Source organism: Crinia signifera, chromosome 6, assembly GCF_055691185.1.
Source record: "Crinia signifera chromosome 6, ASM5569118v1, whole genome shotgun sequence".
NCBI classification, from domain to species: domain Eukaryota; kingdom Metazoa; phylum Chordata; class Amphibia; order Anura; family Myobatrachidae; genus Crinia; species Crinia signifera.
The window spans coordinates 46,069,309-46,097,260 of NC_139222.1; the positions used below are offsets into that span (position 1 = coordinate 46,069,309).

The window sequence follows — 27,952 nt, forward strand, 5'->3', positions numbered from 1 at the left end:
GTGGCTTGCTTTATCGCAAGCTCTGCTCTTGCATGCGAGAATTTATACATCCATGTGATTTAATCAATGATCTCATCATAAATCTGACTGATATCACAACACCAAAACAAAAAGTTTGAGCGGCTTTCAGCTCAAAGCCACCCAGTGTGTATGCCCCAGCAATGAGCAGTGGGCACTGCTGTGTGCTCCCGCATTATCGTCAGAAAAGCTGCTCATCTGATGGCATTACCAGCAGATGAGCGGCTTTGTGGATGGCTTTCCATAGCGCTGTGCGCTGTGCTATGCAAAGCCGTCTGCCTCCTGCTGACAGCGCCGGGCAGGGGGAAAGCTGCCCAGTGTGTATGCACTGAGCGGCTTTCCCCCCAGCGATGACAGTGGTCATCACTCTCCATACACGCTGGGCAAAATCGCCCAGTGTGTATTGACCTTAAGAGAGTCTGAGGGATCTGGAAAAGATAAGTAAATGTCAGCATCATCTGCATTGATTAAAGGAGTATTATACATACTGACGGACCCGTGGCAGAACCTTGTGATACTCCAACTTGAAACGATAGGGGGGATTATTCTGGTTCACTCTTTCTGACGAAATCCTTCTTAGATAGACAAAACCATGTGCACTGCAGGGGGGGCAGATGTAACATGTGCAGAGAGAATTAGATTTGGGTGAGTTATTTTGTTTCTGTGCAGGGTAAATACTGGCTGCTTTATTTTTACACTGCAATATAGATCTCACTTTGAAGTAAAACCCCACCCAAATCTAATTCTCTCTGCACAAGTAAAATCTGCCCCACCTGCAGTGCACATGGTTTTGTCCATCTAAGAAGGATTTTGTCAGAAAGAGTGAATTAAAATAACCCCCAGGGAGAGAAAGTGGTATTAGAAAAAATAAACACTTTATAATTTGATAAGTAGGGTGAGGACCAGGTTAGGTCGGGTGCCGGACGGGTTCATTTACCCGACGTGGGGATCCTGACTGTCAAAACGCCGACAGCCGGGTGCCCGGTGGCCACCCGCTATTTTCCCTCGTGGGGGTCCACGACCCCCATAGAGGGAGAATAGAATAGGTGGCTCTTGTAGCGAGATCACCGTGCCCGCAGCGTGGCGAGTGCAACGAGCCCGCAAGGGGCTTTTTTGCACTCGCCATGTTGTCGGGATCCCGACATCGGGCTAATGACTGTCGGGATCACGACTGTCGGAGTCCCATACCACACCTGTTAGGTCACTATGCTGATGACAGTACAGTAGGTATTGCAATTTGGGATGAAAAAAGTGGACAGTGGTGCTAAATGCAGAAGAGAGATCCATGAGAAGAGAGAAATCTGGGGTATGGGTAAAAACCGGTCCAGGACAAAACCCCCGGACCCCTCCGGGGGGGTGTCCTGTCCAGGGGTGTCCTGTCCGGGGGGGCTGACTGTGACACCTGTAACCAGGTAGAGGAGGAGGGGTAGAATAAAGACTCCCTGTATGGTCCGGGCATGTAGCAAAAACCAAACGGTCTGGACCACAGGGGGAGGCTGTAATCTCCACTCCCCCATGTCCCTGATGATAGCTATCACAGGGACCCCCTTGGACAAGACACCCTCCGGACATTACCCTACAAGCTCCGGACTGCAGATTTTGATGTCCTGTCCGGCGGTCTGGAGTCTAGTCCGGGTCCAATTTTTACATAGTCCTGAGAAATCTGTGCCAATCTGATGATGCAGTATATATGATAGCTATATACTGTATGATTAATTGTGCACTTGATCATCTGTTGCACATGCACACCTGGGGCACTTATCTTGCACGTATATACACAAATGACAATAAGGTTATTTTTCTCTGACAATTATGTCTTGCGTGCACAAAGAGAAGCAGCATACAGTATAGTTTGCATTCATCTCTTGGGTTTCATGTTGTGGGCTGTCACTGTGACTCAGCACATGTAGTTTTCTATATAAAAGCAATCTACTGTTTGGATGTAGCACAAGTTCCTAGACGACTCACTGAAAGGACAAACAAGTAAGAACTTAGGTGTATTGTTTGCTAGGTTGTAGATGTTTAGATGCTAAATGCCTATTAATTATGTTTCTTTATTATTTATTTTAATTTTATACATCATACAATGTAATGCGATATGTTTGTTAATTAAATTAAACATTTATAGTAGTGATTAATATTGCTCGGATTTTGAGTGTGGAGCAAACCAAAAAAAGAGCAAGTGACTCTCCACCATGGTAAAACCATGCAGCACTGTAGGTGGGGCAGATTTAAAGCGTGCAGAGAGATTTATTTATATTTGTGAGAGATTTACAATATTTCAAATCTATATTGCAAAGAAACAATAAAGCTGACCAGCATCTGTGTTCTACATGCAAAACACGTCAATATTTACCCTGCATGCACAGAAAATACATGCAATGCACAGAAAATACATGCATACCTCCCAACTTTTTGGTGTTGGAGAGACAAATCAGGGGGCGTGGCTTGCCAAGAAAGGTGGTGTGGCCTGTTATCACATTGCCCATTTTGACGCTGTGGGGGAATGGCCCAGAGGCTCACAGAGTGGGAATAGACGATGTGCGCATGCGTCTATTTAGCACTGCCACTCCCGTCCTCTGGTCTCTTCCAGCACACTTCTCACAGGAGTCCATGCTGACAGGGCCCTCTGCACTCCACGCTTCCCACCCCACCCCACATGCCCTATTTTCTATCACTACGGGGGGGGCATGGCCAGCGCTGTGACATCTCTGAATAGACTCTGTGCACATGCCCACAGCATCTATTCCCTGCAGGCGGGTGGGGGGGGGGGGGTGGGTCCCAACTCCCCCTTCCACCATGGGACATTGCCATCCCTGGGTGGGATGCTGGACCATCCCCCAAAATATGGGGCGGTCCCACAAAAAGTGGGACAGTTGGGAGGTATGGCACAGGCACTGCTCGACTCATCCCACAAATCCTGGGCAACATTCTACATCTGGGTTTCCAGCGCTTAGAGCACTCACTCAGCTGCAAACTAGGTTGTACAGCCAGCAACATTGTTTCAACCTGAGGCCATGGAATTCTTCTTAGTCCCTGGGGTGCCTCAGAGCACTTGCAGGGGTGCTTTATATCTGTCTATAAAATGTCTCTAGTTGCATCACTATCTTTCCTTAAAAGACATGGGAAATAGAAAGGAGAGAGGTACTGCTTTCCTAGCACAGCGCCCACGATCTAGATTGTATGTGTGGGGCTGATATCTCAAGCATCTCATGCATCTTATGTGTTTGTGCGGCATAAGATGCATGAGGTGATGCAATCAACGCAATCAACGAGATTTTTACATTGGAATCAATGTAAAAAGGCCCCAAAACCCCAATTTTAATTGCTAACCCCCCTCATGGGTGAAATGGCCACCCCATTGTTAACGCCACCCCATTATTGACGCCACCCCGAAGCGTGGCGAGCGGCGGCGGTACGCGCCCTCTGACCTTTTCATACCCCCACTATCCACGTCGGCGTGGAGTAGATTTTATATAGTGTGGCGAGCCTGAAGCGTGGCGAGCACACGCGGAATACATGTAAAGTAGTCCGCGTCCCCTCGCCACGCTTCGGACTCGGTGGCTCGCTACGCTCACCACACTATATAAAATCAACTCCACGCCGACGTGGATAATGGGGGTATGAAAAGGTCGGAGGACACGTACCGCCGCCCCTCGCGGGCTCGCTGCGCTCGCCATGCTTCGGGTTGGCGTTGATAGTGCTGGTGGCGTTAACAATGGTTATTGGGGGCTCACGATTTTTTATCTCATGGATCTCATGCATCTTATGGATGCATAAGATCCATGAGATTAAAAAATCGGGTCCATCGCGTTGATTGTATGCCTTAAGTACCTTAAACCAGTGGCGTAACTATAGCTCCGCAGCCCCCGCGGTGGCGGGGGGGCGCAGAGAAATTGGGGGCGCCGCCGGGGGGGCTGCGGGGCTATAGTTACCCGCAGTCTGCATCTCGCCCGGCTCTCTGTCGGGACCTTCCTGACATCACGTCCCGGCCGGCTCCTGCTGCAATGAAAACTGACAATTAGAAAATGGCTGCCCCCATACTGCAGACAGTTTTCTGTTTGCAGTATGGGGGCAGCCATTTTCTAAGAGTCCGTTTTCATTGTAGCAGCAGGAGCCGGCCGGGACCGTGACGTCAGGAAGGTCCCGACAGAGAGCCGGGCGAGACGCAGACCGCGGGTAAGAAGGGGGGGGCAGGTTAGGTGCGGGGGGGGGGGGGGGCGCTAAATAGTTAGTTACGCCCCTGCCTTAAACTTAAGGCATACAATCAATGAGACGGGCGCCATGCTAGGAAAGCAGTACCAGGAGAGATGATGCATGACTATGAGGTGGAAATTTACTAAGTTGCAAAGGCAATTCTTACTCAGTTTCTAATGGTGATGTGGAATCAGTATTTAAATAACATTACTTTACCATATTGGTACCTACATTATGGAGGGGCTGTCATCTTGAATCCTTAGAAATGCTGGGTACACACTTACAGATTTATCTGTCCAATCTATGTAGTGGGAACAGAAATCTGGCAATGTATGAGAGCAAATGAGACTCAACCATTTGCTCCCAGATGTTGGAAAACAAACAATAGTAATTCAGATAAATTGGTTAAAGTTCATTTTGTTTATCAAATTAAAACAAACAATCATTTTTTATCCACTTTCCAGTGTTTGGGAGCAATTGATTGATTGTCATTTTCTCCCATACATTTCCAGATTTTTGTTCCCTACAAACAGATTGGACAGATAAATCTTTGTGTGTGTACCCAGTTTTACTCAAGTTAACAGGGGCCCTCAGCTGTTCAGCTCCAATTAGTATATGTCAAATTAGGATCAATTAATAAGCACAGCAAGCGTTTCCAGCACAACGTGGCCAAGTGCTTGAATAAGTCCCACAGAGCCTTAGGCTGACTTCTTGTGGTGCTGCCAATTAGCTGGGTGCCTAAGCCCAGGAATAGCTCACAATACACCCAGAGTGCTCCAGTGTTAGAGTAATATGAAGGAGTTAAAGATAATTGATCCCATTGGGCTATCACAGAGTAAAAAGGAAGAACACTGTTTAATGTTACATTTGTAGGGCAGATATTGTTTCAGGAATATGGTGCTAACAGTACTGCCATTCTTGTTCAAGCCTATTAACACTCACTGAGGATACTTTTTTATTGCAAGAAGCTTGTTTGTGTAATGTCAATCTTATGTAGTTGGCCACACCTAGTGTTGCCATGGGAGTTGGGAGTGCGGTTTCCTGTTACTGCTGTTCTTGTTTAACATGGCTACTTGAAACTAGCATGCAGTGTCTGTCCTCATTTATTACATCTGAAACATGGGGCGAAATGTAATAGGGTGCGACTTTTAGACTTTTGCGATTTTTGGTCAAAATCGGCCAAAATCGCAATTTTTCTAAAAATCACACATGTAATAGGGTGTGATTCGCGGGAAAAATCGCATTTTTTCCCGTGAATTCGCACATTTAAAAGATGCGATTTTCAGTCCCACTGAAAATCGCATCCAGATGTTTTCCCATAGAAAACTATAGAACTTGCATATGTAATAGGATGCAAGTTCTATAGTCGCATATGGGACATTACCAAAAAGCGCAAAAAAAATAGACCAGCTTCTTGCTGGCGATTTTTACAGAAACATGCACAGATCATTGAGATCTGTGCATGCTTCTGTTGTAAAAAAATTAGTTAAAACAAAAATTAAAAAGAAAAAACGGCGTGCGGTCCCCCCCCTAAGCATAACCAGCCCCGGGCTCAAAAAGCCGGTGCTGGTATAATAAAATCAAAGGAACAATCAAGTTGGGGTTCCCTGGATTTTATAAAACCAGCACCAGGCTCAAGGTCCGGCGCTGGTTCCCAAAATACGGGGGACAAAATGACTAGGGGTCCACCGTATTTTAAGAACCAGCACCAGACCCAACCAGCCAGCAGGGTAATGCCACAGCCAGGGGACACTTATTATATAAGGTCCCGCAGCCAAAGCATTATCCCCCTGGCTGGTCAGCATGGGCAGGGGTCCTGGGGAAGTGGGGACCCCCCCAAAGAAGGGGTCCCCCCCTCCAGGACTTACCAGCCCATGCTGAAAGTCCGGGGCTGTTCCCGATGCCCCTGGGCGGTGGGCATCGGGCTGATGTAAAGTGTAAAAAAAAGATTAAAAACTATTGTCTTATGCTGTAGAACTATGAGTCCCAGCAAGCCTACCCCGCATGCTGGGACTTGGAGAACCACAAGTCCCAGGATGCGGGGCATTAAAGGGCCCGCTGGTACTTGTAGTTCCATAGTACAAGAAATAGTTAAATAAAACACACTGATACCCTGAAAAATAAAAGTTTAATACATACACAGGCCACACACACACTGATACTTACCTACCTTGAGCCCGTAGGTCAGTCCCTGGATCCTGGGTCCGGGCTCCAGGGCAGAAGAGTCCGGTTCCGGGGCCTTGGTCCTGGTTCCGTGGCTGGTCCGGGGTTCCGGGGCTCCTGGGCTGAAGAATCCGGGGTCCAGGATCCGAAGTAGTCCACAGGGGTACCTGAGGAAGGAAATCCTACTCACCTGGTCCCCGGCGACGACCCCGGCATCTTCAGCTCCAGGCGCGCTGCTCCCGGCTGCTGTGGTACCCGCTCACGGACTGGAGAGACGCAGAGAGATTTTCATCTTCCGCGCCTTTCCTCCGGATGATTCTATTGGCCGCCTAGCGGCCAATCAGGAGCCGACTTTCTCGGCTAGGCGGCCAATGAAATCATTCTGAGGAGAGGTGCGGAAGATGAAACATCTCTGCGCCTCTCCAGCTTTCAGCTCAAAATCGCCCAGTGTGTATGGGCCTTAAGGCTGAAAGATATACAGTCATTAGATCGACATGCATTGGGTCAACCATTGAAGGTCGACATGGCTTAGGTCGACACTTGAAATAGGTTGACATGCCTAAGGTCGACATGGATGAAAGGTAGACACAAGCATTAGGTCGACAATGGCTAGGTCGATAGTCAGTAGGTCGACATGAGTTTTTCACTTATTTGGGTCCTGAATGTCGACACCTTTTATCCATGTCGACCTTAGGCATGTTGACCTATTTCAGGTGTGGACCTATGCCATGTCATCCTTCATTGTTCGACCCAATGCATGTCGACATTTTCTGTGTCGATCTAATGACCATATACCATTCAGCCTTAGTCATAGGCGAATCTAGGGGGTGGTCCGGGGGTGCACAGGACCCATTAGCCCATTTTGTAGCTGAGGGATGTGACTTTCCAACGAGCCCAGCCCCGTGTCTCTAGCCCCCTGGGAACCGGAGATACTGCCAGGCAAAGCTGGAAAGTTTTCCCTATAGGATAACATGGGACCCGCTTATTCCGACCCGCATCCAGTTCAACAGCTGCCAGTTCACCCTTCTGCATCACTGAAGCTCAAGGTGGATGTCAGTCAAACCCAAATCGCCGCTGGATCCATATGGGTTAATTGGTTCCAGGGATATTGAGGTTAAACCGTTTTTTTTTTTTTTTTTAAATGTCATTTCATGACTGTTTATGTTCTTTGAGGGCAGATTTCTCTGGAACCAAACAGCCCATTTTCACGGGACCAAAAATCATTCGAAGCCAACTCAAAAGTTCTTCAATATTATACTGGTCTCATGTAAATGGGTCAGTTGGTTCCGAAGATATAGCTTGTTGGTTAAAGAGGTGTAGGGAGAGGGGAGTGTTTGTCTCTCCCCCTCACACCAGAAAATGCAGGGACTAGGCTGGTGTATAAGGGGTCAGCCTGGGAATGTCCCTGTATGATCATGGTTCCACATTCCCGGGTAAATCCCTGCATTTTCTGTGGTGAAAGGGGTATTATTTCAAACAGCCGTGACCTGCAGTGCTCTGAATACAGCCGGGCAGCCCCCTGCTCTCTGCCCAGCTGTCAATGACTGTCACCCCTGCAGCTTCCGCTCCAATTCTTATCCCCGCTTTCACCTTAGCCCGCCCCCCTTTAATCATGTGGTGCCGGCACCCGGTGTGCTCTCCCGACGTCACGCACAACAGCGCTCATAATATTTCAAATGTCCACTCGGCTAGAGGGGACACCAGGAGGGGAGTGGGAGCGTGCTCTGCGCTGCGCTCTGCTCCTCTCCCCATAGAAGCAGCTGCACCGTTCTACATCTCTCCCTGCAGCAGCAGTGAAGGCTCATATAAAAATTTACAGTAAGTGGCACTTTTGGGGGCATTGCTTAAGGGACGCTACAAGTGGCAGTATGTGGGGGCATTACGCATAATGTGTGGCTTAATGTGTAAGGGGCATTACGGTGTGCAGCATCATGTGTAAGCGGCATTATGTGTGCAGCATCATGTGTAATAGACATTATGTGTGCAGCATCATGTGTAATGGGTACTATGGTGCACGGCATCATGTGTAATGGGTTGTATGGTGCGCGGAATCATGTGTAATGGGTACTATGGTGTGCGGCATCATGTGTAATGGGTACTATGGTGTGCGGCATCATGTGTAATGGGTACTATGGTGCCATCAAGCAAGAACCCCCTAGCAATGAGCACGTAGGTAAGCAGCACTTATGTGGCAAATATGCAATGGGCATTACGGTTTGTTATATAGTATGTAATGGGCATCATGATGTGTGGCACAATGTGTAATGGGCATTATGGTGTGTGGCCTAATGTGTAATTGGCATTACGGCGTGTGGCATTATGTGTAATGGGTATTACGGAGTTTGCTAAAATGTGTAATGGGCATTACCGTGTATGGTCTAAAGGGTAATACCACACCCCTTTTTGTGATGCCACGCCTCCTTTCCATGGGGCCACACCCCCTTTTTTACGCGCGGCTGCACCGCGCAAAGGTCCCCCTGCTATTGTGTCTAGTTCTGGGACCACCCATTACCATAATTCTAGATTCGCCTATGCTTAGCCTCCTCAATTAGTAAGAGGCAAGCTTGTTGCAGAGGTCCGATAATTGTTGGAGATGTGCACGTGTTATTCAACTCAGTGAGCATAGATTGTATTCTGCGTGGTGGTGTTAAGCTGCTCGTTACACAGCGAATGTCGCTACTTAACAAGCGGTGTTGAGTCACCCCATAGTGCCCGGAATGAGCTCCATTAGAAATAATGAGACTCTGAGCTAAAACCAAAACAGCTATTGCAACAGGACTATATTGAAAGGTTGTAGTAATACACGGAGTCCACAATGTGTCAGTGTCTCCTTACTTTATATCGCAGAAATAAGTTTAGGTGCGAAACCTTTGTCAAAAATAACAGGAGATAAAAAAAAAATGTGAAGAAAGTCTACTTTTTTGCATGCACAGCCACACAGTGAAAAATACTGTATAATAGGGTCCGAGTTTGTCAGAGGTGTGCAATGCCGGACAATATGATCTGACGTTTTTGTAAAGCGGCAGTCATTTACAAGGCAAAACCAGGTTAGTTCTGCCTTGTAAATGATTGCCCCTTTAAAAAAGTTGGATTAGCCATCATCCCGCACCACCTATTTTACTTAAGATGAGTCCTGTAATTTTACACAGATTATGGGTTAAATTGATTTAAGTGTGATTTTTTAGAAGAGGGGGATGTTCCCTATAGCTATTGTACGTATCATTTATCTAGCACCCTCTAGCGCAGTGGTTATCAACCTTGGTCCTCAAGTACCCCCAACAGTGCACGTTTTCCAGGTCACCCGGCAGGTGCACAGGTGCACTCATTATACACTGACACATGTTAAAAGATCACAACAGGAGCTAATTATTTCACCTGTGATTCTGTGTGAAGATCTGGAAAACAGTTGGGGGGTCCTGAGGACCGAGGTTGAGAAACACTGCTCTAGAGGATAATAGCTAAAAATGTGTAGCTTAACAATAAAAGCAATCAGATTTTCTTGGCGGTGGCCACTGACTGCATCAAACATAGGGGTTTATTCTAGTTCATTCTTTCTGACAAAATCCTTCTTAGATGGACAAAACCATGTGCACTTCAGGGGGGGCAGATGTAACATGTGCAGAGAGAATTAGATTTGGGTAAGTTTTTTTTTGTTTCTGTGCAGGGAAAATACTGACTGCATGATTTTACACTGCAATATAGATCTCACTTTGAAGAAAAACCCCACCCAAATCTATCTCTCTCTGCACATGTTACATCTGCCCCACCTGCAGTGCACATGGTTTTGTCCATCTAAGAAGGATTTTGTCAGAAAGAATGAACTAGAATAACCCCCATAGTTACTTATTCTTTAGAAAGATTGACTATTCCTTTGTAAACCGTTCTTTACATTGTATCAATTGAATTAAATATACAATGTCTATAATGATTATATTCTTTCTGTTTTCCAGTGACTGGATATGTTTTAACTTATTTCCCACTGAGGGGTAAGTGACTGATTACTGAACAGACTCCTCCTTATTGTTCAACAAAACTGCATGACTGTACATGTTCTCTGTCAATGTTTTACCTCTACAATCTACATCCATGACTTTGTTGTCTGTCCCATGTTACTATGTGAGTGTTTGGTCATTGGGGCCACAATTGACTAGTTATGCCCCTGCTGAAATTTATCCAGATGTATAAACTCCGCCCTTACACCTTGATGCACGCTTAAGCCTGATTCAGACCTGTTCGCTATTCTACGTATACTCGCAGCCTAGCGAACAAGTAAACGCCGCCCCGCCGTACCCCAACAGCACCACCCGCATCCCCTTGCTAGCATGCGAGAGACAGTGTGCGAGAACACATTCCGCCAAATGCAGCCGAAGGACAGAGAGATCATCCGATGGTCGCTGAATGATTTTTCTCTCCTTCGGACATAAACGTCAGTCTAAACCGATTTTTATTTCCGCCTCTGTTCGCCGAATAGGGCAGTGACCTCATGTGCAGGCAACGCCTTGCCTGCATTCCCCTGATGCTGCCCCTGCCCACCCCCTCTCTCCTCTGCCTGAGGGCATTTGCATATATGTGCATGTGCAGATCCAACACCATCGGTAATCGGGCCGAATATGAAAGAGTCTGAATCGGCCCCTTAGTAAGCTCTGCAGGCTTAATTCCCTCTATATAAAAGGCTAACGCTGCCTCTCACCTCTGTGGTACTTCCAGCAGCCACTGGAGGGCACCTGATGGAGGTCAATACACTTTGAATTTAGTGTAGAAATCAGTGAAAAATTCTGCATTCAGCTAGGACCCTATATTGCATTATTTAGCATAATCTTGATCTGTTTTAACTTTAACACTACACTGCATGTTTGGTGCATAAAATACGTTTGAATTGCATGGATGTTAGCTGCAATCTATGAGTATCCTACAGAATAATCTGCAAATTGGAGTTAAGACTCAGTGGAACTGGGCATGGTCTCCCCATTATGGGGACATGATCACAGCAGGACTAGACTGCACCACAAATCCCTTCCTCTCCCTCCAAGACACTATACCTCTGCCATGAACACATTTATACATACCCAATCAGGACATAAATCAGAATGTTTCCATACCTCCCAACATGAACCTCTCCAGGAGGGACACTATGCTCTGTTCCTGGACTTCCCTCTCAATGTATGATTACCCTCATCTGTGTTGAATGGGTAAATTGCTAAGAAAGGTGCTTCAACACAGGTGATGGCAATTATAAATGAAGAGGGAAGTGCAGGAGCAGAGCAATGTGTCCCTCCTGGAGAGCGTCATGTTGGGAGGTATGTGTTTCCAGAAAAAATTCCAGAAAGCTGAGATGTGAAAACATTGCATTATCAATGAAAGCTCTAATACCTCTCATCCAACAAGAATCCCTGGTCTGACATAAGATTTGGAAAACGATTCCAAGCTGGGTTAGACCCGGAAATGATCCTGTTCCCACTGTGGCTCCAACCCAGGTTTTGACAGCAGGCTTAGTACATCTGGCCCTATCTATGTCTTGTGTTTACTGATCTGATGGTCTTATTTCATTGACATACATGAGCTCTTTACTAATTTTCTAATGTTATAGGAAGGGGTGAGCCCATAAGACTTCTGCTTGGAGACCAAGGGGCTTCGTGGACAGAAGAACCAGTGCAGATCCAAGACTGGTTTGCTGGAAAAAGTGCTTTGAAGAAAGAAGCGGTGAGACTCTTTTCAAACATGCTATACCAGCTACACACAGTAACATACTATACAGATATGTCTTTCTACACCAAACTCAGTATGCCACACATTGCGAGATGCCTAGAGCAACTGGGCTATGCTCAGCAGTGTAGCATAGCAATTTGTATTTCAATGTTATATTTTTTCACATTGTGGACACACAGCAAGAAACCACTTGTTCTGCACTAGGAATTAGTCAGGTCACTGCATCGTAGCACTTTTTTTATAGATGCAGACTCATTTGCGCGCACACACACACACGTCACACATTTAAATGTATCAAACTTAACACAGTAGTTTTTTTTTTTTTTTTGCATCAAGTTGATGAGGGCACAGCTACTGTATAGTCTAGTTTTACCAATTTGGATGAATTTCAGCTGTTTGGTGCACAGGCTGAGCACCTGTTTCTCCTCTGGAAGCACTACAGCCATGAGTTAGCAGAAGGTAACCACTTGCATGTGCATTCAACTAGAAACAATTTGTAGTTATCTTGAAAACACAATTAGAGTGAAATGTAACGACAAATGAAGATAACTGCCAAAGAAAAAGGTCCAATGGAGGCTAGGAGCAGAGGCGTAGCTAGGGTGGAGCCGGCGGAGCACCTGCTCCGGGCGCAGACCTGACACCTGGCGCCGGAGCTCTGCCGCCGGCTCCCTCGCCCTGCTCGCCCGTTCCCCGCTGTTCCTGGCATCAGTCAGTGAGAGAGACTTCCTGTTTGCGTCTCTCTGCTGACCTCCGTAGCCTGGGAGACCAAAGAGCAGGCAGCGTGTACGTGTACGGAAGGCTGCACAGACTGGGGAGAGTGAGACCAGCAGCCGGGAACATGATTGTATGACAACTACCACGGAACGGAGCATAAGTATTATTTTGTCTAAATCTCTATACATTTACACAGCGCTGTTTTAAAATGTTATGTATGGATGGTCAATTACATCCAGCGTTACTACTGATTTACTACTTGGAGAGAGCTTGGTGTGGGTGTTTGTAAGATTTTATGGCTGCAGGATCAAATTTCAGAGACCATCTTCAAGGCTGACTGACACACTGCTGCCTAATAATTAACCCATTCTCCGCCAGCATAATTGTATTAAAACTTTAACCAAAAGTGCTTCTATTGCTGGAAAAGCACAAAGTTGCTGGTAAACTGTATGGATGTATTAACCCACTGCTGACTGAATCAAATTTACTGACCAATATACTGTATGCGATCAGAATGGATTTCTAATTCAGCATACTGTATTTATTTTCTTAGTTTGCTTTCATAACCATGCTACTGTACATGCCTGAGACTAATAGCATTGGCTGCTGGACTGCGAGCGCCTATTGGTTAGCAGTCCAGCGGGAGACTTGAACTCTGGCTCAGGCGGGCACAGCGGGGAGCTGGGCAGGCTTGGCAACGAGCAAGGTCAGTCCCCATTGGCAACGAGCATGAAGCCCCTGGCATATAGCATGAAGTTCCTAGCAATGAGCATGTAGGGAAGTGGCACTTATGTGACAAATGTGTAATGGGCATTACGGTTTGTTAGATGTATGTAATGGGCATTACGGTGTGTTATATAGTATGTAATGGGCATTACGGTTTGTTAGATGTATGTAATGGGCATCACGTGAGGCCTTATGTGTAATTGGCAATAAGGCATGTGGCTTTATGTGTAATGGGTATTACAGTTTGCTAAAAAGTGCAATGGGCATTACGGTGTGTAGTATAATGTCAGGCCGCGCCCCCTTTTCGCCGCGCAAGGGTCCCACCTACTATAAATCGGGGGGGGGGGGGGGGAGGGGGAGACATGCCCTTGCTCCGGGCACCGTGGAACCTAGCTACACCACTGGCTAGGAGTACTGTATGCAGCTCAAACTTTTTGAACTCAATCATGAAGTTCCTATTATTCTATTATCGTCTGGGAACGTAATGGCCCTGGGACAGATGTAATTGTCTGCCATGATGCGGTTCCTCCCCCCTTCGCTGCTGCTGTGCTTGTGGTCCCCGATGCTGCCACCGAAAATCCCTGTATCAGCCGCCGGTCTCCGGCAAGGGACCAGTGCATGCACAGTAGTTTCTTACATACTGCGCATGCGTTGGCCCCATCCTCTATGGGCTGCTTTTGCAGCAGCCCCCTGAGGCATATTCAGGGCCACGGGTTCGGCGCATGCGCAGTGTCATCCATGGTACTGATCATGCGCAGAACCCAGTTTTGAGGCTGCCCCACAGCTGCGCATAGAGAGGCATCCCGGGAACACCTCCCAATGGGACTGCCTTGAGTGACTGGCAGGTCGGACTTCCAATAGGAAGTCACTGCCAGTCTCAGTGAAGCCAGAGCAGTCTCACAGACTGCACCTGGCTTCACTTAGGCAGAGAACAGTGGCCGATTATACCTGGGGGCTGCAGCCCTGCAGCCCATAGGTAAAAACCGCCACTGGATTGGATTTCTGGCTAGAGATGTATATAAATCAAGGAGGTTATTCTGCTTGATATGCTCACATGCAAATTTGCATGCAAGGCATAATTTAGCTCATTACACATGCGCAACTGCCGCAGTGCGCATGTGCAGGTTTCATAGTCCATGCACGCTCGCACCCTTGCGCACAGAAATAAGCATGGGAACGAGTCTTAAAATGAAGGCGTGATTGGGTGTTTCTCTGGGCGTGTCTTTGCAAGAGGGCAAAAATGGGCGGAAACCTGGGCGTTCACAACCTTGCATGTACACTTGCACTGCTCAGGCTGAAAAACATTTGCAGGAAATCTCAGGACTTGCAGGGCTGCAGCTTAGCAGTCCGCATCACCAATCAGCACACACAATAGTCAAAATAAATGCACCTGCACACAATACTCACCCATGCACCATACAAATTTTTCTCATTAAACAATTAACTAACCACATCTACTCAATGCAGGCACACAGTATGCACACTATTGCAGTTTAAACATTTCTACCTTTCATGTTTCATATCTAATTTATATATGTGTGCGTATATGTAACGCCTTAATATCTTTCGCTTTACTTGCTGTGTGACTGTGGACACTTTCATTTGGAAACATGATTACTACAGATGTAGCGCCTCTCAGCCAGCTCAGGGAATCGCCAGATGAAATGTGAGAGATTTGATTAGAAATTTCCAGTTTTTAAAGCCGCAATCATTTACACTGCAAAACCAGTTTGATTTCGAAGTGTAAATGATTGCCGCTTTAAAAAACTAGAGATCTCTTACCACATCTCTCACTTTTTGAATCTCTCATCCTATTAAATTTCACCCTAAAATTTCTTAGGGTCATAATAAGGTTAAACAGAAGTGACAGTATACCTGCCTTTAATATCTGTATATTACAAAGGTTGTAAAAGAACATTGCTTTTTTTCCCCCCAATTTTTTGTTCTTTCATCAATCTTTCTGGATTTCTTACAGGTCTTTGGTCAGCTGCCCCGGTTTCAGGATGGAAGCTTTGTTCTTTATCAGAGCAACAGCATTCTGAGATACCTAGGACGCAAATATGGTGAGTATGCCCAAAGCCACCAGGGAAAATTAGGGGTCCCAGAACTTTTAGGAAGGGTGACCAGAATTGTGGGGGCATGATAACGTCACATTGCAAATATGTGTATAATTTTTGAATACTAAAATATGCATGAATGGCATTACAGTAATTTACATGTGAGGTTGCAAAATTGAATACAATAATGAAAAACCTCTATGACATACTGTAATGTAATTTAAATGTGCAATATATAGTAATGGTAATTTAATATCTTAATTTTAATTATTTAACTATTTATTTTAATACCATATATACTCGAGTATAAGCCTACTTTTTCAGAACATTTTTTATGCTGAAAAAGCCCCTCTCGGCTTATACTCGAGTGAGGGTCCCACTTGAGTCAATAAGTTTTCCCATTTTTTTGTTGTTGTAAATTTAGGTGCCTCGGCTTATATTCGGGTCGACTTATACTTGAGTATATACGGTATTATTTAATTTAACATTATTATTTTTTAAGATTTTTTGGGAGGTACGGATCTATAATAGACCTTATCACTGTTAACCCTATGACCCATACCCTTGTATGTGGCATACAATTTCCTAGGCTTACTCATATGTAAGTGGCAGCATATAACATAGGCCACACATAGTTATGGAAATTTAACATTAATTATTGTTATTTATTTACTTTTATGTACATGCAGGGCCGGCGCCACCACTAGGCAAATCTAGGCATTTGCCTAGGGCGCCAGCCACTGGAGGGCGGCACTTCGACCCTCGCCTCTCGCATGGAGGCTGCAGGGGTGTCCGTGCCGGGTACCTGCGGCACTGTGTGATCTGGCTGCGGGGTCCCTGCAGTGATGCGCGCTATCCGGCAGCCAGGCGGCGGCGCGGGAAGCGCTGCTGGGTTTGAAAACATTCCGCATGCTGATTGGCTGAGATTCAGCCAATCAGTGTGCGGCGAGTTTTCAAACCCATCAGCGCTTCCCGCGCCGCCTGGATGCCGGATAGCGCGCATCACTGCAGGGACCCCGCCGCCAGATGACACAGTGCCGTAGGCACCGGGGCGCCCCACCCCCCCTCGCCTGGGGCGCTCCGGTGCCTTGCACCGGCCCTGTGTACATGGCACCGCATGATGGACCTTACTCTGGTCCACACGCAACGCTGTGAATGTGGACCATACCACGCCCGCTGCTCATACAGCCGCCCCCCTTCGCTCGCCGAGATCCCCACATGGCTGCAAATGGATGTTTTGCCTAATGGATGTTTTGGGTGCGGGGACCAAACCATTTGAAGGTCGCCGAATGATTTGGAACGAGCATGCAAAACTAAGACACTCTCAGGTGTCTTAGTATTGCATGTTCCCAGTACGGGATCAGGGTGACCAGCTGATATCTGGTGATGTCAGCTGCCCGGCAGCCCGGTCACAGGCTAATTTCCATGGGAATGGCCATAGTTTTCATGGGAACACCCATGAAACGCTGGCCGTTCCCATGGGTGCGTCCCCTTGCCACCGCCCCCACCTACACTGGTGGGTGTGAACGGGATGGCGAACTAGCATAACGGCAGATACCAAACATCACTCCCCTGTGCAAAGGCGCAGGGGAGCGAGGCGAGTAGAATCAGGCCCGATATCCGTAGCAACATACAATGAAAAATGAGTATGGTGGGGGTACATAGGTAGGTTTGAGAGACTCACTGGGTTTGAGAAGCAAGAAATGATAGGTCATACAGTACAGAGAGAAGTAGGTAGCACACAGAAGACAGAGAGTCTCTACCCACGAAAAGGGATGAGCTAACAGGATCAGAGTAAGCTCAGAGAAGACTGGAGATGGGAATAGATACACACTGGTTACAGGGATAACAATAAGAATAAGAGAGCATAAAGGAAGAGACTCTTTTATGAGGGCTTAGGCTCAGACTATCTTGGATTGTGGCAAATTTTTTTGCCCATACACCCAGAGCGATATAGCACGTAACTGCACTATATATATATATATATTATATATATATATATATATATATATATATATATATATATATATGCAGAAATAAGAAGGAGTGCACAATGAGTAAATCTTGAAACAATTTACTTAGAAAGTGTAATATCTCACATACATAGTAGAAAGAAATAATCAGCATGAAGATCACCGTGCGGGCACAGCACACTGCACTCTGGATGCGAGAGAGCGACTCAGGCAGATGGTAACCAGACGGACAGCGGCGACAGCGTATTCCACCGGGAGAGCTTAGACGGGACAGCGTACTCAATCCTGTACGTCAGAAGACCCCGCCCCAACGCGTTTCGTCATAGAAGTCTCCTATGACGAAACGCGTTGGGGCGGGGTCTTCTGACGTACAGGATTGAGTACGCTGTCCCGTCTAAGCTCTCCCGGTGGAATACGCTGTCGCCGCTGTCCGTCTGGTTACCATCTGCCTGAGTCGCTCTCTCGCATCCAGAGTGCAGTGTGCTGTGCCCGCACGGTGATCTTCATGCTGATTATTTCTTTCTACTATGTATGTGAGATATTACACTTTCTAAGTAAATTGTTTCAAGATTTACTCATTGTGCGCTCCTTCTTATTTCTTCATATATGGATATATTGGTATGTAAGTGCACTTGTGACTGAGATGCATTTTCGCCAAACAAGGATCTACAGATAGAGAGAAACCAATGCTACCATGCGCCTGGCATGCAAATAGGGTTTGTTTAACATGACAGCAGCAAAGATGAACGAGGCCATATCTGTATGTTCCATGGACCTATGACTATGAGGCAGAATGGAATTTTAAACTGGAACCTGAAGTTCTTCCTCCTCCAATGTCCACTCTCTGCAATAAAATAACCAGCCAATCAGATGCAGCTACCAATATTCATCTTCACTGGAAATGCTACACCTGGAGTTGAATTGCCTTAATGTGAACACTCCCTTATGGTACACAGCCTATTGTTGTCCATCCCTTCTCACCCTGCTGCTACTTACATACAGGTATGAGTAAAGCCCTGTACACACACACATCAATTTGCTTTTGATTCGATGTTAGATTCGATTTTGTATTAGATCTGGCATTAGATCCGTACTTTTGAATTAGATATAGAATTTGATATACATTCTAGTAAATCGAATGTGTACATTGTTTACTAGATCGAATTCGATATTTCCTTGGCTGCACAGTAGATTTTTTCTGTTCGATTTTGTGAAAACGGGAGCGCGCATCGAATCGAATGTAGATCGAAAGCGACACAAAAACCATTCGATTTCGTTTAGGATTCGATTTTGCTTCTATGAGCAAAATCGAACTGAAAATCGGGAAAAATCGATGCATGTGTACAGGGCTTAAGCCTAGGAAATTGTATGCTACATACAAGGGTATGGGTCATAGGGTCAACAGTAGGTCTATTGGTTGACAAGACATAGAGATCCACACAGAAAAAAGGTTGACATATATTAGGTCGACATGGTCAAAAGGAATAGGTCAACATGGAAAGGATCCACGTGAGTTTTTCACATTTTTGTGGTGTCTATGTCGACATAGGTTGACATGGACACCTTATAAGTGTACTTCAGACACAGTGCCCCGCCATGCTCTGTACACTATTATATTCTCTCTGTCCACTTGGATGGTAATGTATGAAAAAAGTCATTTTTTGAAAATAAAACCCCGTGAAAAACTCATGTTGACCTTTTCCATGTCAACCTTTTGACCTTGTTTATGTGTCGACCAGTAGCGTTGATTTATTGACTGCCCACCTCATTAGTGTCGACCAGTTGACCACATCCCACATACAATGCATGCCAATTGTAATATATATTACATGATGTTTCGTTAGGCCTTGCCGGAAGCAGCAATGAGGAGAGTGCACTCATCGACATGGTGAATGATGGGGTGGAGGATCTGAGAGTGAAGTGCGGCCGTCTAATAATGCAGGACTTTGTACGTATAAGGTTGCCATCAGATAATAAATCAGGGCTGATACAGGGCCTGATTCAGGTTGGCTCGGTAAGGTGCGTACATCGGGTAACTCAACGGCCATCCTCCTCCACAACGAACAGCCTGGCGAATGTGTAATTCGCCAAGGCTGTACATTGCTGGGGTCTGCATACGTGCTTGCGCAAGCGCAGACCCCCAAACATCAGAACGGGGCCAAATTCGCCCCTTTCTGAATAAACCAGAATCAGGCCCACAGTTAGGAAATTGAGAATTGCACGATAACTGAAATCATCTTAATTTTTCTAGGGTTATGCCTGGTTCACACGGGGGGACAAGGGCAGTGTGCTGAGCGATGTAGGTAAGCGCATATCGCTCAGCACACAGCGATACCCCAGCAATGTGTGCTGAGCAATCTGTCACGAACAGTGTTCTCTGGTAAGAAAACACGGACGATGACCAGATTTATAGTGCATGCAGTATAAATCTAATCAGGCTATAGCGACACATTAGTGATCCATGCTTCATTTCTAATTGATTTAGACAGATCACTTAGAAATTGGTCTGTAATCACCCCGTGTGTATGGCCCTTTAGTTTATATTTAACAAGTAATTGGCTAATTCTTTGGATATTCCATTTTTTTTTTTTTTACATTTAAACAGAAATGAATGTAACTTCTTATACAGTTGTTTTGTTAGCATATTTTATTGTCGGACATTGGCCCTTATTCAGATCTGATCGCAGTACAAATTTGTTCTCAAATTCCTTCTCAAATGGACAAAACCATGTGCACTGTAGGTGGGGTAGATGTAACATGTGCAGAGAGAGTTAGATTTGTGTGAGTTATTGTGTTTCTGTGCAGGGTAAATACTGGCTGCATTTTTTTGGTTCTTGTGGATTATCACGGCTCCCATCGCATGCCATACATAGTGGCATGCGATGTGATGCGATTTTTGCAGGTTTTTGTCAAAATCGCATGCAATCGCATGCGATCGCATGCGATTTTTCACTGAAAAGCATCCAAATGCATTGGAATTAGTATGAAACATGTTCAATGGCCCCCAAATGGCATTTTTGAGGCTGTACCACCCCCTTTATCAACGCAAACCCGAAGCGTGGCGAGCGCGGCGGTATGCGTCCTACGACCTTTTGGTACTTGTGGAGTATCACGGCTCCCATCGTATGGCATCGTATGCCATATGTAGTGGCATACGATGCCATACGATGCGATGCTATATTTTTTTTTTTTTTTTAGCATTTTTGGTGAAAAATCGTATGCGATCGCATCGGATGCCATACGATGCCATACGATGGCATACGATGCGATGCAATGGCATACGTTTTTGATCTTAAATGCATCCAAATGCATTAAAATTAGTATGAAATATGTTAATTGGCCCCCAACTGTCATTTTTCACTGTGTACCACCCCCAATATCAACGCAAACCCGAAGCGTGGCGAGCGCAGCGAGCCCGCGAGGGGCCGCGGTACGCGTCCTACGACCTTTTCATACCCCCACTATGCACGTCAGCGTGGAGTTGAGAATATAAAGTGTGGCGAGCGGACGCGGATACCTGTGAAGCCCGCGAGGGGACGCGTATAGCTGTGAAGGTATCCGCGTCCCCCCGCGGGGCTCGCCACGCTTCGGGCTCGGTGGCTCGTTGCGCTCGCCACACTTTCTATTCTAAACTCCACGCCGACGTGGATAGTGGGGGTATGAAAAGGTCGTAGGACGCTTACCGACCCCCCCTCGCGGGCTCGCCACGCTTCGGGTTGACGTTGATAGTGGGGGTGGTACACTATGAAAAATGGCATTTGGGGGCATTTCACATGTTTACTACACATTTCAATGCATTTTGATGCATTTCAGTGCAAAATTGGGTGCGATCGCATCGCATGAGATTTGATCGTATGTGATGCGATTTTTTATCATACGATCAGCATACGATCAAGGTCATGGGAGCCGTGATACTCCACAAGTACCCATTTTTTTTACACTGCAATTTAGATATCAGTTTCAACACACCCCACCCAAATTTAACTCTCTCTCTGCACATGTTTACATCTGCCCCACCTGCAGTGCACATGGTTTTGTTCATTTTGAGAACAAATTTGTACTGAGAGAAATAGAGGGGGTCCATCTGTATATAATACTGTATAATGATTAAACATTGTAACAGCAGATGTGTGACCCGTAGCATGTGTAGAATGACAACTTAAATCTTAACACTCTGGGGGAAATTTACCAATATGAAAAACCTAGTTTTTCGTATTGGTATTTCCCCTACGGTTGCATACGACTGTTTAAGTCGTATGCAAACTCGTGTTCCGGAGGGTCAGTTACAAAGCAGTCAGATACGACTGCTTTGTAACCCTCCGATGGTGTAACCATTCGTATTAGCGGCCGTATATACGGCCGCTAATACGAATTATTTCTAGCAGTCTGCACGGATCAGTCAGATCCGTGCAGGCTGCAGTGTGTAAAAAAAAATAGAAAAATAAATAAATGAAAAAAAAAACCGGCGTGGGGTCCCCCCACAGCCGAAACCAGCACCAGGCTGAAGGGGCCGGTAATTAAAAATCAGGGAACCCGACAAATAGGGGATCCCCGATTTTTAACAACCAGCCCCAGGCTCCAGGTCCGGGGCTGGTTCCCAAAATACGGGGGACAAAATGACTAGGGGTCCCCCGTATTTTAAGAACCAGCCCCAGGCACAACCAGCCAGCAGGGTAATGTCACAGCCGGGGGACACTTACAGTATAATATAAGGTCCCGCGGCCAAAACATTAACCCTACCGACCAGTCAGCCTGGCCTGGGGGAGTGGGGACCCCCCCAATGAAGGGGTCCCCCCCCTCCAGGACTTACCTGACCAGGCTGAAGCCTGGTGCTGTCCTCGATGCCCCTGGGCGGTGGGCATCGAGCTGATAAATGGTGTAAAAAAATAGATAAAACTATTGTTTTTTACTGTGGCACTACAAGTGCCAGCAAGCCTCCCCAGCAAGCTGGGACTTGGAGAACCACAAGTCCCAGCCTGCTGGGCATTAAAGGGCCCGCTGGCACTTGTAGTTCCACAGTTAAAAAAATAGTGCACAAAACACACTGACACACATTTAAAATAAAACTTTAATACACACATTACACACATACTAATACTTACCTATCTTCTTTCCGTAGGTAGCCCTGGTCCTGATGTCCTCCGGTCCTGTGTCGGCGTTCCTCTTCATGTCGACGTCCTTCTTGAAGTCGACGTCCCTGTCGGCGATGGCGTCCGGTGTCCGGGTCCGACGAAATCCATTTGGGAAGCTGTGGAAGGAAACCATACTCACCTGTCCCAGCGCGACGTAGTCCAAGTAAGGGTCTTGGCAAAAAAACAAACCGACACCCCGAATCCAGCCGGACAGAGAGCCGCACGGTGTTTACATCCGCAAGGCGGCCAATAGCGGCATTCGGGAGGCGGAGCCGCACGATGTAAACACCGTGCGGCTCTCTGTCCGGCTGGATTCGGGGTGTTCGGTTTGTTTTTTTGCCAAGACCCTTACCTGGACTACGTCGCGCTGGGACAGGTGAGTATGGTTTCCTTCCACAGCTTCCTCCATGGATTTCGTCGGACCTGGACACCGGACGCCATCGCCGACAGGGACGTCGACTTCAAGAAGGACGTCGACATGAAGAGGAACGCCGACACAGGACCGGAGGACATCAGGACCAGGGCTACCTACGGGAAGAAGATAGGTAAGTATTAGTATGTGTGTAATGGATGTATTAAAGTTTTATTTTAAAAGTGTGTCAGTGTGTTTTGTGTACTATTTTCTTAACTGTGGAACTACAAGTGCCAGCGGGCCCTTTAATGCCCAGCAGGCTGGGACTTGTGGTTCTCCAAGTCCCAGCTTGCTGGGGAGGCTTGCTGGCACTTGTAGTGCCACAGTAAAAAACAATAGTTTTATCTATTTTTTTACACCATTTATCAGCTCGATGCCCACCGCCCAGGGGCATCGAGGACAGCACCAGGCTTCAGCCTGGTCAGGTAAGTCCTGGAGGGGGGGGACCCCTTCATTGGGGGGGTCCCCACTCCCCCAGGGCCCCTGGCCAGGCTGACTGGTCGGTAGGGTTAATGTTTTGGCCGCGGGACCTTATATCATAAGTGTCCCCCGGCTGTGACATTACCCTGCTGGCTGGTTTTGCCTGGGGCTGGTTTTTAAAATACGGGGGACCCCTAGTCATTTTGTCCCTCGTATTTTGGGAACCAGCCCCAGAGCAGGAGCCTGGGGCTGGTTGTTAAAAATCGGGGAACCCCTATTTGTCGGGTTCCCTGATTTTTAATTACCGGCCCCGGCTCCTTCAGCCTGGTGCTGGTTACAGCTGTGGGGGGGACCCCACGCCGTTTTTTTTTTTAATATTTAATTTTTTTTCTATTTTTTTACACTGCAACCTGCACGGATCTGACTGATCCGTGCAGGCTAAAACGCAAATAGAACAGGAAAATGGTGTTCTATTTTCCTGTCGTATTTGCGTGGGTGTTTTACACCACTAAGCAGCCGTATTATCAGTACGGCTGCTTAGTAAATCAGAAACCACCATTCTTTTGAATGGTGATTTCTGTCGTATCCTATCGATGGTGTAGGGCATTCGTATTTGTAACTACAAATACGAATGTCCCATCTTTAGGACTACGAATTGTTGTATTTTTGGGATTGTAAATCCCGAAAATACAAATTCGTAAAAAAAAGGTGTATTTCTCCCTACGAATACACCTTTTTTCTACGAATCCATTTTGGTAAATGTCCCCCTCTATATCAGAAATAAAGACACGGAGACTTAGGTTTGGCAGAAATTGTTAGCTGAATTTATTTTAGAATATTTTAAGCTAATTTTAGTTTTTGATTGATTAATGAATTAATGGTGGCCCAGAAAGAACGGCTAATCTTCTAAACTCCACCCCAAACTAGCAAAACAAAGCGGTATCCACCCCACCTACTGCATCGACTACCCACCCAACCGGGTGGGGTCGCTGTCCCCGAACGGGTAATCCGGCAAAGGCCTAAGCCAATGAGAGGTGAGCGCACCGAAACAAACCAAATACGCTGCAAACATAACTTCTTAAATTCTATCAACATGCCGTTCTTTCCCGCCTATCAGCTAACGCGATTAAAACTCTACCCCCAACCGATAAAAAGGGACGGGAGGGTGGGAAACTCTAAAGGAAAAAGATGCAGACTCCTCCCCTTCCTGCCCTAATATTCCCAGCTAGCTAACTATTCCTGACAAACTCATTGGCTCCTGACATCACATGCTCCTACAGGTGCACACCCAGCTTACACTGTTTAATTCACTACATGCCTCTTCAGCCATTACGTTGTTCAACTTATACAGTGTAACTTCAGTATACAAATGAAGTCACATGACATCCAGCCGACAATGAATGTAAGTCTAAGGTGCCTGTACAGTTGGTTATGGATATGTAAGCTGTATGAATTTTTGTCCTTTATACTGTATATGCAATACCTGTTGCACTAATTGTTAGCAAATTCCCGCAAAATACCTGGGAGATAGCTGCAATTATGTAGTATCAACCAAAATATATGAAATCTCAAATATCCACTGTGATCCCTCCATTCCACACAGCATGTGCATCCCCCAAAGGTTTCTATGGCGGGTGCAATGCGGGTAGATTTACCATACATCCCATCCGGGGCCGGCAGTGTCCTGTGGTGGAGGGAGTGGTTGGGAGTCCCGCTGCCCACTAGCATAGCAGCAGGATGTTAAAGTCGAGTCACACACACGGCATTTTAGGATAGTATGGCCACCATTTTGGTTCGCAGAGTTGCGCAAATAAAGTATAATACCCGAGTCTGTGTAACAAAGTGGATCATAAGCGCAGTCATACTAATACACATAAATTCATAATATCACATTAACACAAAATAAAATATAGTTAATTAAAGGTTTAGTACGCTACACATAGTTTAATTAGAAATACATGATTGTTTCTGTACATGTTTGGTCTCTTTATGTTCTGTGTCCCGTGCGCAGCATTCCGGTCACAGCCAAATATTCGCAAGTCCTATGGTTTAATAATTACGGACAAAATACTTATTATATGTACTTTTGAAATGTGTCCTGTGTAAGACAAAGGAATCAAGTTGTAACCAGTTCTTGTTGCTGATTTACGACCCTGACGACGATGCTAACAAACAAAGTACACTCCCCCCCCCCCCCCCCTGCACCAATCCAAACCAGGTGCAATACCTTGCCCCAATCACTGAAGAATGGACATTCGAATCCTTGACCAATTACAACGGCCTTTGACCCCCCTTCTTGGACCCTATAAAATAGCTATCCCTGAACTGGCTTGGTCTCTTTGGCACTGCATCTCTCCCTACATCTTGACCGGGCTAAGTTCAGTTTGAACGTAGCGAGCTCCGACCGGACTGCGCTGCGATATTCCCTTTACGGTAACGTTTGTGTTCCTGTGGCTGATTATGTTATGTATCTGTTTCTGTTCCCTTGTTAGTTTAAAGTATATTTATTATTGTTAGTTTAACTGTATCAAGTGTAACACTGTGTTCTTACTTTCTGTAATCCCTTTGTTGTCCGCTAGGGACTAAATACACCATTTGGAGAATCTATCTCCTCACTTTGTTATATCTTTGTCTCGTCTATTATTCGCATCTAGCGATAAGGTGTATTACGGACATTGTCCATAAAAGGTATTCGCAGTTTAAGTACTAAGTACTGCGAAGGGATTTCTTATTACCGGAACTGATCCAGCGTGTACAATACACGGAAAAGGTCCGCTACGCTTTGTTCGCACGTAGCTAGAGATAAAGTGTACGCAAGTTACAGAAGAGTACGTAAACTGCGCATTTCACTTATTGTTCTTCTGGTTATATTAATATCAGCTTTAATAAGGAAAAAGCAGGTCATGCGCACAGTACCTATGCATGGGGACAGGGGGCATGACCAGCAGCTCACAGAGCACTGGCCATACCCCCTACAGCGGCAAAATGGGGGTGTGGCTTTGCAATCACGGACATTTCCACGGTGCCACGCTGTGTTTTATTGATACCCTTTTCAGGAGCGTGTCTGGCGTGGCTGCCCAAGATCCTGTCTACGGCCAGGATAATGTTGGGAGGAATGGATTTACCAAATTCCATAATGTTAAGCATGAAGGAGATTGTAGATAACTTCAAAATCATCCCGCAGATGGTTCATATGACAATAGTCCTCATATCTATCTATCTATCTATCATGTCTATCTATATATCTATCTAGTAAATTATTTTAAATCTCAAAAAATATATATTTCAAGGAAAACTTTGGAAGCGGTTTTCATGTTATTTTTTCTTCCATAGGAAACCGGTAAGGAGAAGTACCTTACTGAGTTGCCAAATCATCTGTCAGCATTTGAGAATATTCTTACCAAGAATTCTAATGGAACCAAATTTCTTGTAGGAGATAAGGTAATTCACACAGAAAAATAAATGGGGAGTCTGAAAAATCTGTTCAATTGTTATTTTAGACTCCTCCCATTATTTTGTGCCTCCACAATGCTGCCATGTATGTGCTGTCTGCTGACTACACATGTGGGGCCAGATGCACTAAGCTTCAAAAGTGATCAAATGGAGAGTGATAAACAGCCAGCCAATCGGTTCCTGCCTGACATGTCCCAGGCTGTGTTTGAAAAATGTCAGGCAGAAGCTGATTAGTTGGTTGTTTATCATTCTCCATTTTATCATTTTTGAAGCTTAGTGCATATGATGTGATGACTTTCTGCATCAACTTGCTGGGGTCCTGTAACTATTTTTTATTATGGGGGGGAAGGGGGAGAGATCTTAGAATGCACACCCAATTTACATGAGGTGCTATCATGCTGGGACTTGTAGTTCTGCAGTTTGGGGGCAAATATTTATTGGCCAATGAATATACCAAGAACCTCTATGATTGATTTGATTAATAATATGGAATTATTTTGTATTGCCTGATGGGATCCCAGAGCAAAATAGTTTGAGGACCCCAGGCTTACTTCATCAGCGTATGCTTCTAATACTAAGATGCCTATCTAATTATTCCTTCAGATCTCATATGCTGATTACAATCTCCTGGACGTCCTGCAGTTTCACCTTGAATTCTTCCCCAATTGTTTGTCCTTATCTCCTCTCCTTACTGCCTACATTGCCCGCATTGCCTCCCGACCTCAACTCAGCAACTATTTGAAATCTGAAGGACGCAAGAACCGTCCCATTGTCCCCAAAAAGTAAAGTACAGATGTGCATTACACATGTTTAGAGAGCATGGTGCTTGAAAAGCCTATCCTTACTACTGTATATCCATAGGATCCCTATCTACTGTAACTAGGTCTCATGTAAGCTGGAATTGTTTTCAATAAACTACTTCATTTTTATACCGTCTTGGTGTTTTCTAGTCCCACACTGTAGTACATTGTTTATAGTAGC

General features: G+C 45.9%; 1 protein-coding gene across 1 annotated transcript; it reads left to right on the forward strand.

Moving 5' to 3' along the window:
* Nucleotides 1-1,908: 1,908 nt before the first annotated feature.
* Nucleotides 1,909-27,900, forward strand: LOC146007616 (glutathione S-transferase P 1-like). The gene is made up of 7 exons (XM_083146101.1): nt 1,909-2,001; nt 10,329-10,364; nt 11,966-12,078; nt 15,500-15,587; nt 19,399-19,502; nt 26,852-26,959; nt 27,575-27,900. Coding segments are annotated over exons 1-7 (633 nt in total). The 5' UTR covers nt 1,909-2,000; the 3' UTR covers nt 27,758-27,900.
* The last annotated feature ends 52 nt before the right edge of the window (nt 27,901-27,952 follow it).